Source organism: Antrostomus carolinensis, unplaced genomic scaffold, assembly GCF_000700745.2.
Source record: "Antrostomus carolinensis isolate BGI_N321 unplaced genomic scaffold, ASM70074v2 scaffold15891, whole genome shotgun sequence".
Classification (NCBI taxonomy): Eukaryota; Metazoa; Chordata; class Aves; order Caprimulgiformes; family Caprimulgidae; genus Antrostomus; species Antrostomus carolinensis.
The window spans coordinates 5,100-19,527 of record NW_010294968.1 but is presented as its reverse complement, the minus strand read 5'-3'; the positions used below and the strand labels follow the sequence as shown (position 1 = coordinate 19,527).

At 39.9% G+C, this 14,428-nt stretch overlaps 1 protein-coding gene across 1 annotated transcript in view; it reads right to left on the bottom strand.

The window, feature by feature from the left end:
• The window catches only part of TSNARE1 (t-SNARE domain containing 1), a gene marked incomplete at both ends in the record, with an annotated part of 79,808 nt that extends 65,916 nt beyond the window's left edge, over positions 1 to 13,892 (bottom strand). The window contains 3 exons of the mRNA XM_010177824.1: positions 8,761 to 8,817; positions 10,351 to 10,425; positions 13,802 to 13,892. Of these exons, the coding sequence (XP_010176126.1) occupies positions 8,761 to 8,817; positions 10,351 to 10,425; positions 13,802 to 13,892 (223 nt within the window). The remainder of the gene's footprint in view (positions 1 to 8,760; positions 8,818 to 10,350; positions 10,426 to 13,801) is intronic.
• Between the last annotated feature and the right edge of the window lie 536 nt (positions 13,893 to 14,428).

Here is a 14,428-nt window from a genome sequence, read left to right as displayed (position 1 = left end):
GGTTCTTGAGGCAGAGAGTGGTGAAGCACTGGAACAGGCTCCCCAGGCAGGTGCTCATGGCACCAGACCTGACAATATTCCAGCAGCATTTGGCCAAGGCCTTCAGAAACATGGTCTGAATCTTGGGATTGCCCTATGCTGGTGGAAGAGTTGAACTTGATGATCCTTGTGGGTCCCTTCCAACTCAAAACATTCTATATTAATATTTATACTAATAGTTACATCAATATTAATATCTATATGTACAATTATATTTATATCTATATTATATTTACATTTAAGTGCAGATGCAGATATGCATATCTACATTTGTATCTACAGATATACACAGCCATGTCAGCAGCGCTGACCAGGACTACGCAACAAAGTGCTGCCCACACTCACTCTGCAAAAAGCAATACCCATGAGTAAGCAGGAGCCACCACTCCTTGAGACCATGGCCAGATCTGATGCAGCAGGTTTGAAAGACTTTTCCTATCTTTATGGGTGCAACAATCCCCCCTGTGAATGACCTTGATTTGGCCATGAGGACATGAGTATTTGCAATATCCTTTAAATTTAGCAGCTGGGAAGAGAAAGGAACATTGCAACTATGCAGGCAGCTACCACAAGCAATGATGAAAAATATATGCAGAGCTGTCAGCTGGCTGTGGAAGAATAATAATGTGGGTACCAGTTGAGTTATGTGATCTGTCCAAGCCTCTGGATACAATACAGATTTGCTCTCCACGAAAGCACTCTCTCCCATTAACAAGGAATGTTTCATCCCATGACCTCAAACATCTCCACGCAACCCCAGCGTCACCATTTCCCACGCACTGTTCTCCCGGTGGGGTCCTCACTAGTGTGGGGTGAGGAAAAGTGGCTCCAGGATTTAGGAACATAAAAGCAAATGCTTGCAGAGCTGGGTGGTGTGGTTGGCTCATTCCAGACAAAACAGCTCTTTGGTTTGTGAGACAGCTGCGGCAGTGACTCAGAGCTGGTGTAGAGGAGAACAGCATCAGCATGGTGTGTGAAGCCAACGAGCTGCTGTGGAGGAGGCTTCAGACAAAAGAAACCCTTCCCCTGCCTTCATCCTCTGCCCACATAAAAAAACCTCTGTCCTTTCTCATTCAAACAAAAAGATATTTATTTTTTAAATTAACCCACAAAGAAATAAACAAACAAACAAACCAAAAAACCCTCAACCAACCAGAAAACCCAGCTAATGAATACACAATCCTTTGCTCGGGTGCTGATATAGGCAGCTGCAGTTTCAAGCTACATCAGCAGACACAGGCAAGCAAAGCGGATTTATCTCATGACAGGCACTTGAGAGGGGATTGCTAAGGAAAATTTAGGAAGCTGAAGTTGTTTCAACAATTTAGGAAATGGCACGTTCACCCCCAAACCTGGTTATACAGATTTAGTCTTCATATAGATTTGTTCTTTCCTCATTTTTTCTCCTTTTGTAGAATAAGGGGCTATTTGTTATTGGAAGCTCACTTCTCCAGTCTTTGCAAATTTCTTCCTTTAAAGATATAATAGGATTTGGGGATTTTCTTACATGTTTTTACATGTAATATTGAAGTCCTGGGCACAAAACCTCCACGCAGCCACAAGCAGCAGAAAAAAATTTCCCAAGGGCTGCAGAGAAGGTTTTATTGCCCTTAAAGATGGAGAACTCTTCATTTTAACTCTTACAAAGTTGCAAAGTTGAAACATCAGAGAGGGAGTTTAATGGTTAGTTAGTGAAATACCATGTCTATAAAGCCCACTTGCACTTTTTTGCAAGATCATGGGCATGCTGAGCAGGGGAGTACATGGGCATTCCCATCTCAGACCCACGGGAAGGTACTTTAAGGACAGTAATTTGTGCCATTCAAAATAAATTCCACCTCTCTTGGGAATGTGAGGAGCAAATAAAGAAAATCAGGTATGAAGCTATCTCCATCCACCTATTAAATCTCTGTGTCACAATCTATTTCCCTGCACCAAAACACGCAGGGGAAAAAAAAAGAAAAATAAAAAGAAAAAAAAAAGTCTTAGGAAAATTGCTTTAATGGCCACCTGAAAAAAAACCCCACGAAACAAACAAAAGCCCACACTTAGAGAAAGTAAAGAAAAAGTAGCCGTGTGATTTAAATGCTCCATATTGACAACCCTAGGAACAGAGGAGTGGGTTGATTAGAATATGGCTTTTAATGGATGCAGAATCATTTAAAACAAAGTTGGCATTATTGAAATACCACTTTTTTACAGAAGCAGCTGCATACCAAATGACCTTGAAAAGACATAGCAATTACCACCACACATGCAAGATACATTATTGTCAAAGCTAAAGCTTGATTTTCTAAGATATATCAGCCAGACTGGAACATTAGGAACTGGGATGAGTTCTAAGATAAGACGTTAGAGTCAATAAGATAAACGCGTAAATGAAAAGCTCCATTTGGCAGGGCAAACGCTGTATTTTGATTGTGAGAAAATCAATTTTGCACTTCGGAAAAATACACACCATAACTTCTCCCAGATGTTGAAATCAGTTTCAAACTGAGCTTGGGACTTCCATTATGAAGAGTAACTACTGCATTAAAAAAAGCCATCGTTAATTATTGTTCAAAATAGCCTGTTGGCATTTGCTTAGCCTGCAAGATCCTCAGGGTGGCAGAATCTAATAGCTGTGCTTATACAGCACCTACCATGATAAAGACCCTGTAAAAATAGAAGCTCAAGTAACTAGAGTCATTACACACACACATACATATATGCAGTTTATGCAGATATTATTGCCAAGAAATTATTCTCCCATAAAGACAAAGATTGGATCTCACTGCCCCAAAATGAGAATTTTACACTAATCACATAAAAAGAACAACTTCATAAACACAGGAAGAAAGAGAGAAATTATGTTTCCTGTGAGAAGGAAGTCCATTTAAAGCATGAATAAATTGATGTAGTCAGGAGAAAGAAGCTTGTATATGCAAATAGAGGTTTATAACCCATTTTTGTGCTCCTAAGAAACTTAATTTACTGACCTTTGAGAGAAGGGTCAAGTAGGCTTATGGAATAAGAAACAAAGGCATCTCTTTTGGCAACTGCCATGTTCCAGAGCAGTAATTATCCATCCCTCTTCCCGTGAGCAGCAGGAAATGAAGAGGGGTGCCATTACACTATGACAATTACTGTAATTTTAATTTCTAAAAATTGCCAGGAAAGTAAAAAAAAAAAAAAAAAAAAAAAAGCATGTTCAGATTTTTGGCGTCGTTTTAGTTATTTTCAGGGTAGCTTTAGTTTGAAACTCATTCCTCAGCTAAAACAAATGTACTTCCCCCTCTCCCACTCCTTTTGGGGAGCTGCCCACAAAGTCTACATGGTCAGAAAGCTTCTTTCCTCATCAGTTGAGAAGATAGAAGGTCAATGGGAATCCGGGAAAGATGGAGGTGGTCCGAAGACATATCACAGATGCCAGAAGGATGCACAAACTGGGCTGTCCTTGTTAGGCACTATCAGAGATGGATTCTTAGGAGCCCTCAACTTTTCAACCTAGTCTGCTCTTGGGTTCAATATCACTAGAACTTATTCAATCATGGGCACAATAGCATATTCTTCTTCCTGTGGGAAGTAGATTATGTTAGATGCACAATAATTTAAAATAATTGAAGGATTCTTTTCATCTCCTATGCTCAGAGGGATTATTGGCTAATTTGTGGATTTTTATGCAGGCTATAATTTATTATTTTAATTTGATGGATAATCTATTCTGTTCTATTACAATATTATCATATTTCACTACACCCAACTATTGCACTGTGGGATGGACTCAGCCCAAGAGGACAGGTCACCTCAGCTATCCAACCTCCCCTACTATGGACCACACTGTCTCAGGCTCTGCTTCACTTTTATGGGGGACACCTGAAATACCCTCTCTCCTACAATAGACTCTGCCTGGAAGGAGGAATAGCTGCTTTGCACCAAGGTGTGTCTGTGCAGGGGGAGAAGGTGAGATTCAAGGCACGTCTGCCCCACAGGAAAGCAGGAACCAGAGGTGACTATATCACCAAATACATTAACGTCTCTGCTGTATGCTGCAACAGCATTTCTCATAAATAGAAAGCTGCTTTCCAGGATTCCCCTGTGCACTCCCTTAACGAGACTTCTGAGGTCTCATTTTGGCCACTGGGTGAATATTTAAAATTGCTTTCATAGATTCAAGGGAAAGGGCTTTTTTTCCCAAATAGTTGCCACAGCTCACATTCAACGATGATCATTTAGCATAGTAAAAATTTATGTCTGTCAATATATGCAGTAACACACCTATAGAACTACATCGATTTGTCTACACACAAATACGTTCCTACAAACACATATTTGATTAAGAATTTATATAACTTCAGGCTTCAAGGAATTTTGGATCAATGCCTTTATTTTGCTTTGATAAATAAATAAACTCAATTAAACAGTACTTACAGCAAACCATGATGGGCAGGAGAATAATTTTCCTGAAGCTTCACTTTCCAATGTTTACCTGTTATGTGGATCTAGGGAATCAGTTACACCCTAAAGGGAGCTTATTAGAGTTTGTGTTACCAAACATCTTACCTTTCCCACCCACCAACGGAAGAGAAGAATTACAGCGGCATATATATAGAAAAAAACTTGCATTCTGCAAACCTCTTACAATTTGCTGTAATAAATTAAGGCATAAATAAATAAAACAAAGCCCTGCAGGCAAGCAGCATTTGAATCAAGACTGGATCTGCACCAAGACATTCACCATGCAGTCTCACAAGACTCATAAACCAGATCCCCTGAACATATGTAGCATTTTGCTTTACTGTATAGGGCGTTAACTTTAATGCCTTAATATATGCACATAGTGGTCAGGTTACAGTTGCTGTGAGAATTATAATTTTGCATGTCCTCACCAAACTGCAGATAGGGAAAAAAAAAAAAAAAAAAGTAAAAAAGCATACCACTGCATTCCCTTCAGCAGGTTTTATAAATTTAATTTCTCTTATGTTTGAAGGAGGAAAAAAATAAGACACGTGTGAAACTGCAAACAAATTGGAAAGCTGAAATGGCTATGAATTAACTTTCCTCCTTTTCAGGTAGTTTGCATGAAACCTCACATGTCCCCAGCCAAAGCAATGTCACTGCATGAAAAGTATGTGCTCTTGGGTGTGATCAAGCTTATTTCTGAGTCAGAAGCATCTTACCAAGGACTTACTACAACCTCCTCCTCCTTTTTCCTAATGCACCAAAACCAACCACCGGCATTCACTTGCAAGTGACAACTATAAGCAGAAACAATCTGCAGCTGATTAAGTTTAACACAATTTCTGCTGATGCTGCTTGACTCACACCCAATTTTTACTGCTACAGTCAGCTAATAAGTTAGATCCTACCTGTTTTAAGGCAATGGGTTTGTCTCTGCCCTGTTCTTCCTCCAGCCTCCCATTACTTCCAACCCCTCCATCAGAGAAGGTTGTTCTTTGAGTCATCAACCGTTTTCCATACATCAAAAAAGCTGATAGCATTCAGGCTTACTCCAGGTGCAGGAATGTATAACAGCTATTCAATAATTAGTCCTCTTCATCCTATTAGCACTGATTAATGGCTGGCAGTGTTCCACATCATATAGAAAAGCCATGGTCATGCAACCATGTGGTAGCCTTGGCAAGACCAGAGCTGTTCCCACCTCTGCAATCTACTCCACCAATAGTAGTCTAACAAAGTTAGTTAAAAGTAAAAGAAGAGATATTATAGTGGCATTCCAGTACCTGAAGGGGGCCTACAAGAAAGCTGGGGAAGGACTTTCCATAAGGGCAGTTAATGACAAAACAAGGGGAAATGGGTTTAAGCTGAAAGAGGGGAGGTTTACATTAGATATTAGGAAGAAGTTTTTCACTGTGAGGGTGGTGAGACACTGGAACAGGTTGCCCAAGGAAGTTGTGGATGCCCCCTCCCTGGAAGTGTTGAAGGCCAGGCTGGATGAGGCTTTGAGCAACCTGGTCTAGTGGACGGTATCCCTGCTGATGGCAGGGGGATTGGAACGAGATGATCTTTAAGGTCCCTTCCAACCCAAACCATTCTATGATTCTATAATTCTATGAGATTTAATATGGTTGGCATGAAAACAAATCAGATAATTTCCACAAAATAAACCCCCTTATCTCTGAGCTCAATCATCAAAGCCAAAAAATATTTAACATCTGGTGGAATTGACCACAATTCAAGAATATGCCATTTGTGACCATGCACAATACCCATGTCCAATACAGATCACCAGTTGGTGGACAAAAATAAGCTAGAACATTTCTATAAATGCATAGCTGAAAAGCGACATCTGTGGACCATCACTCCAAAGGTGGTGGTGGTAACTCTTAATAAGGGTAAATGAATACATTAGTCCTTTGGCACACAAAGGCCTTAGTTTTATTGGCACTACCACCCAAAACCAACTAAGGGATAAGAAGGTCTGGTGTGGAATGTAATTACTTGAAACCTGCCTAATATTAAAGCTTTGGTCCATTGACTTGCACTGACAGTAGGGTCTTCGGTGACATTACAGAATCACAGAATTGCTTTGATTGGAAAAGACCTTTAAAATCATCGAGTCCAATCATTAATCTCACACTGACCCATGTCCCCCAGCACTATGTCTACATGACTCTACAATCCCTCCAGGGATGGGGATTCCACCACTGCCCTGGGCAAGCCCTTCCAATGCCTGATTCCAACTTTCTCATTCCATCCTTTTTTACCAAGAAGCATTAATGTTACAAAGAACAACTATTTCTTATATACACATTAAGGAGGATCTAGAAAACTGGGTGGCATAAAAAGGTAGAGAAAAGAAGATTCATTAGGAAAGCAGAAAATCTGCTAATTGTCCCTTAAAAGAAAAGAGTATCAAGAATATCAGAAATAATCACTGAAATCACTTTTTGGTGGCATGATATCAGTTGCAAATACCTAAAAGCTTTTCAGTGTGTAGGACTTGAATCATAGAATCATAGAATCATAGTGGTTGGAAAAGATCTTTAAGATCATTGAGTCCAACCATTAACCTACCACTACCAATCCCATCTCTAAACCATGTCCCTAAGCACCTCATCTATCTGTCTTTTAAATACCACCAGGGATGGTGACTCCTCCACCTCCCCGGGAAGCCTGTTCCAATGTTTGACTACCCTTTCTGTGAATACATTTTTCATATTTTCCTTTTTTTTTTTCCTAAACCTCCCCTGGTGCAGCTTGTTGCCATTTCCTCTTTCTGTCACGCGTTACCCAGGACAAGAGACCAACACCCACCTCTCTCCACCCTCCTTTCAGGTAGTTGGAGAGAGTGAGAAGGTCTCCCCTCAGCCTCCTTTTCTCCAGGCTAAACAACCCCAGCTCCCTCAGCTACTCTTCGTAAGACTTGTTCTCCAAGACCTTCACCAGCTTCATTGCCCTTCTTTGGACACGCTCCAGAACCTCTATGTCTTTCTTGTATTGGGGGGCCCAGGACTGAGCAACCTAAACTCTACTGGATTCATACTACAACTAACTGATCTCCTGACGTTAAACTTCTCATTGAAGTCTGTGGAGATTTCTTATACACGCACACACGTATCACATATACAGTATTTTGCATTATTACTTACACATATAGTATTTTGCATTACTGTTTATGAAAGAATATATACATACACATATATCTACACTGATCTATGCACATACACATTTTTACACTTTCAATCATGTTACATATGTGCACAGGCATACGTATAATTAATTATATTTTATACATACGCACACATGCAGGTACACATGAAACTATATATGCACAAAACTGTAATGCATATACTCTGGTTACACATAGTATTTTTCATTGACAAAGGTCCTAATATGGGTTAAAAGATTAAAAAAAAAGGCACTATTTGCATATGTACATAATAGTTGACCACAGTGTAATTTAGCCAAAGAGTGCAGAATACACGATCCCTCAAGGGGAAGAGGAGGGGCAGGAGCTGATCTCTTCTCTCTGGTGATCAACGATAGGACCAGGGGAAATGACAGGAAGATGTGGCAGGGGAGGGTGAGGTTGGCCATGAGGAAAAGGTTCTTCAGGCAGAGGGTGGTGGAGCACTGGAACAGGCTCCCCAGGGAGGTGCTCATGGCACCAAGCCTGACAAGATTCCAGAAGCACTTGGCCAACATGTGTCCTCAGACACAAGGTCTGAACCTTAGGCTTGTCCTGTGCAGGGACAGGAGTTGGACTCGATGATCCTTGTGGGTCTCTTCCAACTCACAACATTCTGTGATTCTATGTAAACTGAGGTCAGAGATTTTATAAAAAAACCCTCTTACTTCCTTCTATGCAATTGCACTTGGAGTGTGAATTCACTTGGCCTGCGAGCTCAGCTACCAGGGAACAGGGCACAGGACTCCTCTACATATTTCAGAGTAAACAAAACTTCCATCAAGAATGGAAAAACAACCCCATGAGAACAGAAAAGCGAAGAATAATTAAACAGGTCTTAGGTCTTTTTTCCTGGGTCCTCTATCTTCCACCTCCAAAGATGTCACAGAATCACAGAACGGTGGGAAGGGACCACTGGAGATCATCTAGTACAACCAACATCATACATTTTTATTTGAAAACCACCTCACTGGCTTTGATGCAGGTAGTGGGGGAACACCACGATCTTCAGCATCATTAATGGACTTAGAAAACAGCCCTTTTCTTAGCAATATACTTACTGTTAAACATAGAGAGATACGTGAACTTACCTGTTTGGTACTTCTCTGCCCAGTAGGAAGCAAAGCTTTGGATTTCTCTGCTATTTTCTGTAAAAAAGGGAAAAAAAAAAAAAAAAAGAAAAAGGAAAATGGCTGAGAAAACAGTCTAAATATTTAGAGAAGGAATTAGATGAAGCTATTTCTTCTTTTATTAAAAAAGGACATAAAAAAATCTTATTTAAAAAAAGAAAGGGAATACAACCGCATTGAAAAGTTTGGTCTTGCAGGAATGAAAAGTCTTCAAAGCTTCCAGCATGACAAAGTTATCAAAATTGAAACACACATTCAAGGAATGACAGCTAGGACGTGGATAAGTAGCAATTTACCACTGGTTTCCTGACGCAACCGGGCATTCACAAACTGCAATGGCTAATTTTGGCACTTCTGAATTGATGACAGGTTTAAAAAAAAAAAAAAAAAAAAAAAATCTACATGTTCAGTTCAGATGGATTGTACTCATGAACATTAAAGAAAAAAAAAATAAAGCATAAAAAAGCGTGTATATGGGGGTGGAGCCCTTTACCTAAATGCTTCCAACTTTTCATTTAAGGGATAAAGCAATTTCATTTCAAGACCCCACATTTAGGTTTTTGAATAGGACAGAGAAATAATTAAAAATACGAGATAGCACTAGAGTTAATGCAATGTTACTACATGCTGTTGAAGTGCAATTTTAAGTGCTTTTATCTATTTATTTTTAAACCATAAGGCAGCAGGTGATGGGAAATCAATCAGCACAGAGTGTTTCTAATAGAGATAAATCATTAAGTGTGCATTGCCAGCCAAACTTCATTACACCTGTGTAATTACAGTATATTCTTCCTATGTGTTGCAGACATGGGTTAAACTCACTAAAGTAGTATACAAAAAAGCAACTGTTGTTAGTCCAGGTTGTATTTGCACAGGATTCAATTAATCCAGATATATATTCAAACTTGTTACTTCAGGGGAGAGAAGCAGTTTCAGGATGGTAAATTTAAATCATTATTACAGTCTTTAAAAGCAAAGCAAATCTGCTCATCAACAAAGCCTCCCCAGGGTAAAGTGGGAGAGCAAGAAGCAAATGAAAGAGCTGGAGTTTAGGTTTTGTTTGTTTTATTAAACAGCTTGATCTTGGTGACAGGTCCAAATCATAAAATGTGTTTGGAAACCTTCTGGCAAAGCTATATAACACTACAGAGCCATGAAGTGTGTTAACGTTGACATTAGCAATGTTGCCTACACATTTTCTTTAAGTAGAAATGGTGAAAGGGGCATTGTGCAATAACTTCTCTACTTGAAAGTGGAGACACACCAAAATAATGTCATGGATAAGCCAGGGGTACCACTGAAAGTCCACCAGACACACAGCTGGCAAAAATACATTTGTTTTCCCTTTCCATTGCTGCTGAATTGTTCTACAGTTGCATGCATGAGCATATTGCAATGTAGTGATAATTGCTGGAATAGCAGAGTAAGAAAAGAGGGAGGAAACTACACATGAGCAGCTCTATGGAGATTCTCCACGCTCCTGGGAGCCATGCTTACGCCTACATAACATGTTCCCAAATTCACACATGGAACAGCAAGCAAGACCCTCACCTTCTGCACAGCTCCGTATCTCTGGATGGCATCTGACAGTTGGTTTTTCAGCCTGTCCAGCTGAAGCCGCTCTTGCTGTTTTGGGAAAACAAAAGCTTGGTTAGCATGTCTGTAGGGATAAATCAAGTAGTAAATTTCTGTGACCATGGGAAATAGTCCTGGTCAGAGACATCAAATAAACAAGGTAGGTACAAAGCCAAATCTAAATATTCAGTTTCAATGGGGCTGCCAGGATGCTACAAGGTTTTATTTTAGGAAAAGTGTACAAGATGCTTTGCTTTTTCAGGCCAAAGTAACTCCAAAAATGCCACCTTGGATTCTATGATTCTGTGAAATACAAGCAAATAAATACCTTTCTGTCATCAAAAGAACAGGATGATTGTAGCATGGTATCCTGCTTCTACTTACTAAAATCCAGCCTCGAGTTATCTGCTAGAGATGATAACCCAAGGCATCCCTTGGGATCCCAAGGGATCCTCGTAGAAAAAGTCTTTTATTTGATGATACCCCATGATGGAGTTCATCACCTCACTTGATGGCAATGGGTGATTTACTCAGCTTGAGAGTTCCATCAGCCACAATAAGATCCTTTTTGCCTGGCCTAGGGCCTGATTGTCAGAAACCACTTTATCTCCACATTTTCCAGAATATGTACCCACATATCATTGCCTTTCTGTCTGGAGCTTGCTCCACAAAGATACCAAACTAGGCTTTAAACAAAGGTGTTCTCAGAAGGAAGACCCCAGTGTAGCCTGATGTCACTATCCAATGTGCTGCAAAATGGCTGCTCTCATGTGAAGTGACCAAAGCCAAACAGCAAAGTGTGTTAGGCTAGGTGATGGAAATTCTCCTGGAACTATTCTACCCTCTCAGTCTCAGACTTCTGGTGTGCAGGAGCTCAGCTGCAAGGAAGTGGGATGTCCCCTTAAAAACCAGGTAGTAAACAAACCCCAACCTACACTAAAGCTACTAAGCAGAATCATTCATTTTTCAACAATTTCAGCTGTTTCAGACTACTGCTTAAGAATACAAAAGGAAATTTTATAAAGGATGGGATAAACATCTTTAATTTTTAATGGTAATGTTTTCATATACAGAAGAATAATCCCAGTCTTACAGTTCTTCATTCAAAGATTTAAAACCAATTTTAAAGCAGGGCAAGTATCATTATTTCCATTCTACAGATAAAGGTCTATAAACCTTGTTTGTTACACATGCAAAATAAGATAAGATTGCCACCCTGGAGAGCTGATCTAATGGTCCAGCACTCATCCTATAAAAACATGGAATTCTAGATAGGCTTCTCTATTTAAGTCCTTTGAGGTTAGTTTGAAAGGAAGCACTAAAATAGCCATGTGCTAATTTATATCAGTCTCCTGCCTTGTATCAGACTAATCCACTTACACCAGTATCTTTGCTCCTGAAATACTATCAATTTGCTCAGTTGGGCATCCTGACTCCAGTAGTTCTACCAGAACGTGGAGAGTCAAGGGAAGTTAGAGAAAGTCCCACAGTGCACCTTATTGGTGGTGCATTACTGCTGGAAAATAACGAAAAATGGGGAAAAAAAAAAAAAAAAAAAAAAAGTCTGTGTGTGTGTGTGCAAAGCAATACACAGAATAATGGATCGGAAAGGACTGACTATAAAGCTCTAAATTAATTGAAGGTTTTTCATGCTGTGTGAAATTTTATGGGAGGAAAGTCTGCAGTGCTACCCAGATCCCCAAGAGGGACTTACCAACCAGCAGCCAATACCTACCAGAACTATTTATTCTGTATAAGGAAGGAGGGCTACAAGCTTTATAACAAAATTGGTAGGTTTAATTACTTAAACTGCACACTGTTAGAAAAGAAGAGTTAAAAAAATAAAATTTGTTAAATTAATTGACCAGGGAGCAGAAAGTTATTATGCGATGCCAATAGAGAGCGTCAAATTTCTTCTTCATATTGGCATAATTGTTTGTGTGTCTATTTCCTTCAGCCCTTAAATATTCTCCCTTCAACTCATCAATTTTTCTCCCTATGACAGTAAAAGCTATTCTGCTGAAAGCCCCCAGTGGATGCTACATGGTCAAATAACGGCATTTTTGTGTGGCAATATAATTGGGTTTAACGTGACCTTGCCTGATTTCCCTTTGGACTCAATTTATGTCACAAAAGGGAGCCAGGAGATCAGCACAAAACAGCCCAGATCCCCATATCTTCAAGAAAACTACTTCTATTTCATCAAGCTTTGATATAATTATTATCAGTGTATGGAGGAAAAAGGAAAAAAAAAAAAAAAATTCTTGTAGTCCACCACTGATCAAAGCAACATGTTAACAAAGATCAAAGTATTAAGGTTGATGCCTGCATGAGGTCAATGTCTACATATTGAGAAGAGTCATTCCAAACTTCCCTCCCCATCCTCTGCAGTAGATCATCACCCTTTTTTTATTTTTTTTTTTGGGTGGGCTGAATTACACATGGTCCTCCACCAGTTACAAAGGTAGCCTGGAGTGATTCAGCCCTTAAATCCTTATCTCAGATGCCTGTTCACAAGTGACATAAATCCAGGCTGTAAAAAACAGTTGGACAGAGATTAGCTGTGTGTTTAGAGCAGTGTTTTTTCAAGGTGGAAGGATAATGAGAACAGAATTGAATTAATACAGGACTTTGGAGAACGGCAGCAAGTGAGTGAGGGTAAAACACCAATTCAGATAAGTTTCTGACCCAGAAACTATATGGACATTGGAAGCAAGAACATAACAGAAAACTGCTAGGCAGAATCAAGTAGAAAAGAACTTGTCCTTATTGTCATTTCAGTTGCTGAATTATCTGTTAGGTGGGTGAAACTTCTCAATTCTCACACCAGCTGGAGTTTGCCCCCCACAGTAAGTTTCTGTTCTTCCCCAAGACGCTTACCACAAGCTAAAGTCAGCAGAAACATATGGGGAATAAAGGTCTTTGTGGAAAGGTCAGAAACCTTCTTTTTGTCCAATGTTTGCACTAAGGACCAGAGGATGGAGATCATTCACACCCCTGTGACAATGATATTTATATAAGTTAAACCTACTGATGACAGAAGACAAGTCTGTCCATATAACAGATGCGGTTGCTGTGGGGTAAACTGTAATTCAAAGTTCTGCTCTGATCTGGCCACAGCCTGTAGTACTTTTACCCAAACTGAGTGAGACCCTGAGACTGTGTGAACCAGTCAAGTCTTCGTTGCTGATTCTTCTTGATTTCCAATTTCACATGATCAAGTTTGGGGAGAAGAACTGTTTTTTGCAGCTGATTTCCCATCGGTAATTTATAAACGCAAGCTACACTTACTATGTAACAGGAAAGGAAGTTGTAACAAGACGTGGAGTTCAACAGCTTTAAAGCACCTACTACTGCTTTTTTTTCATTATTACTCCTTCCATAAGCCCCAGCACTCTCCTCCAACAGCAACTTGAATGACACGTACCCTGGATGAGCCTCTGACAACCTCAGACAGCTGCTTGATGGCTTTGGTGCTAGTCGTGATGGTTTTATTAGTCTCCTGCTGAGTTGCATGCCTGTAAAAGAAGAGAAATGATGAGAACTGCAATTGAAATTAATTGCATAATAAGATGCTTACAGAAATTTATCAAGCTGCAGAGCAATTGAGACAACACAACATACAGCCCATGGAACCACAGTAGGACTACAGAAGTCCAAAGCCTTGACTAGCAATGGCAGCCAGAAGGCTGTAGGAAATACTAGCAAGGAGCTGCCCAAAATATTCCTCCCGTCATCAGCACAAAGACAACAAACAGCTGTGGAGCTGCAAAGTCAGTGGGAGAAGATAAGGTGAAAATAAGGGATGACTATCACAGATGGTTGGTATTGCAACTAAAATTGGCTAAAGAAGGGTTATACATCAAAACAAGATGGGACTGGGGAGTTACCTCATGACTTGCCCAGGAAAATTTTGCACTCAGAAAAAAAATTTGAAGATAAAGAAACTGAGCAGGACAAATTTACTTGCACATGATCATCTACCTGCAAATGACATAGTATCTCCAGGAAAGCACTGTGAACGTGAAGGTGCAGTGCTGCTTTACAGGCAGCA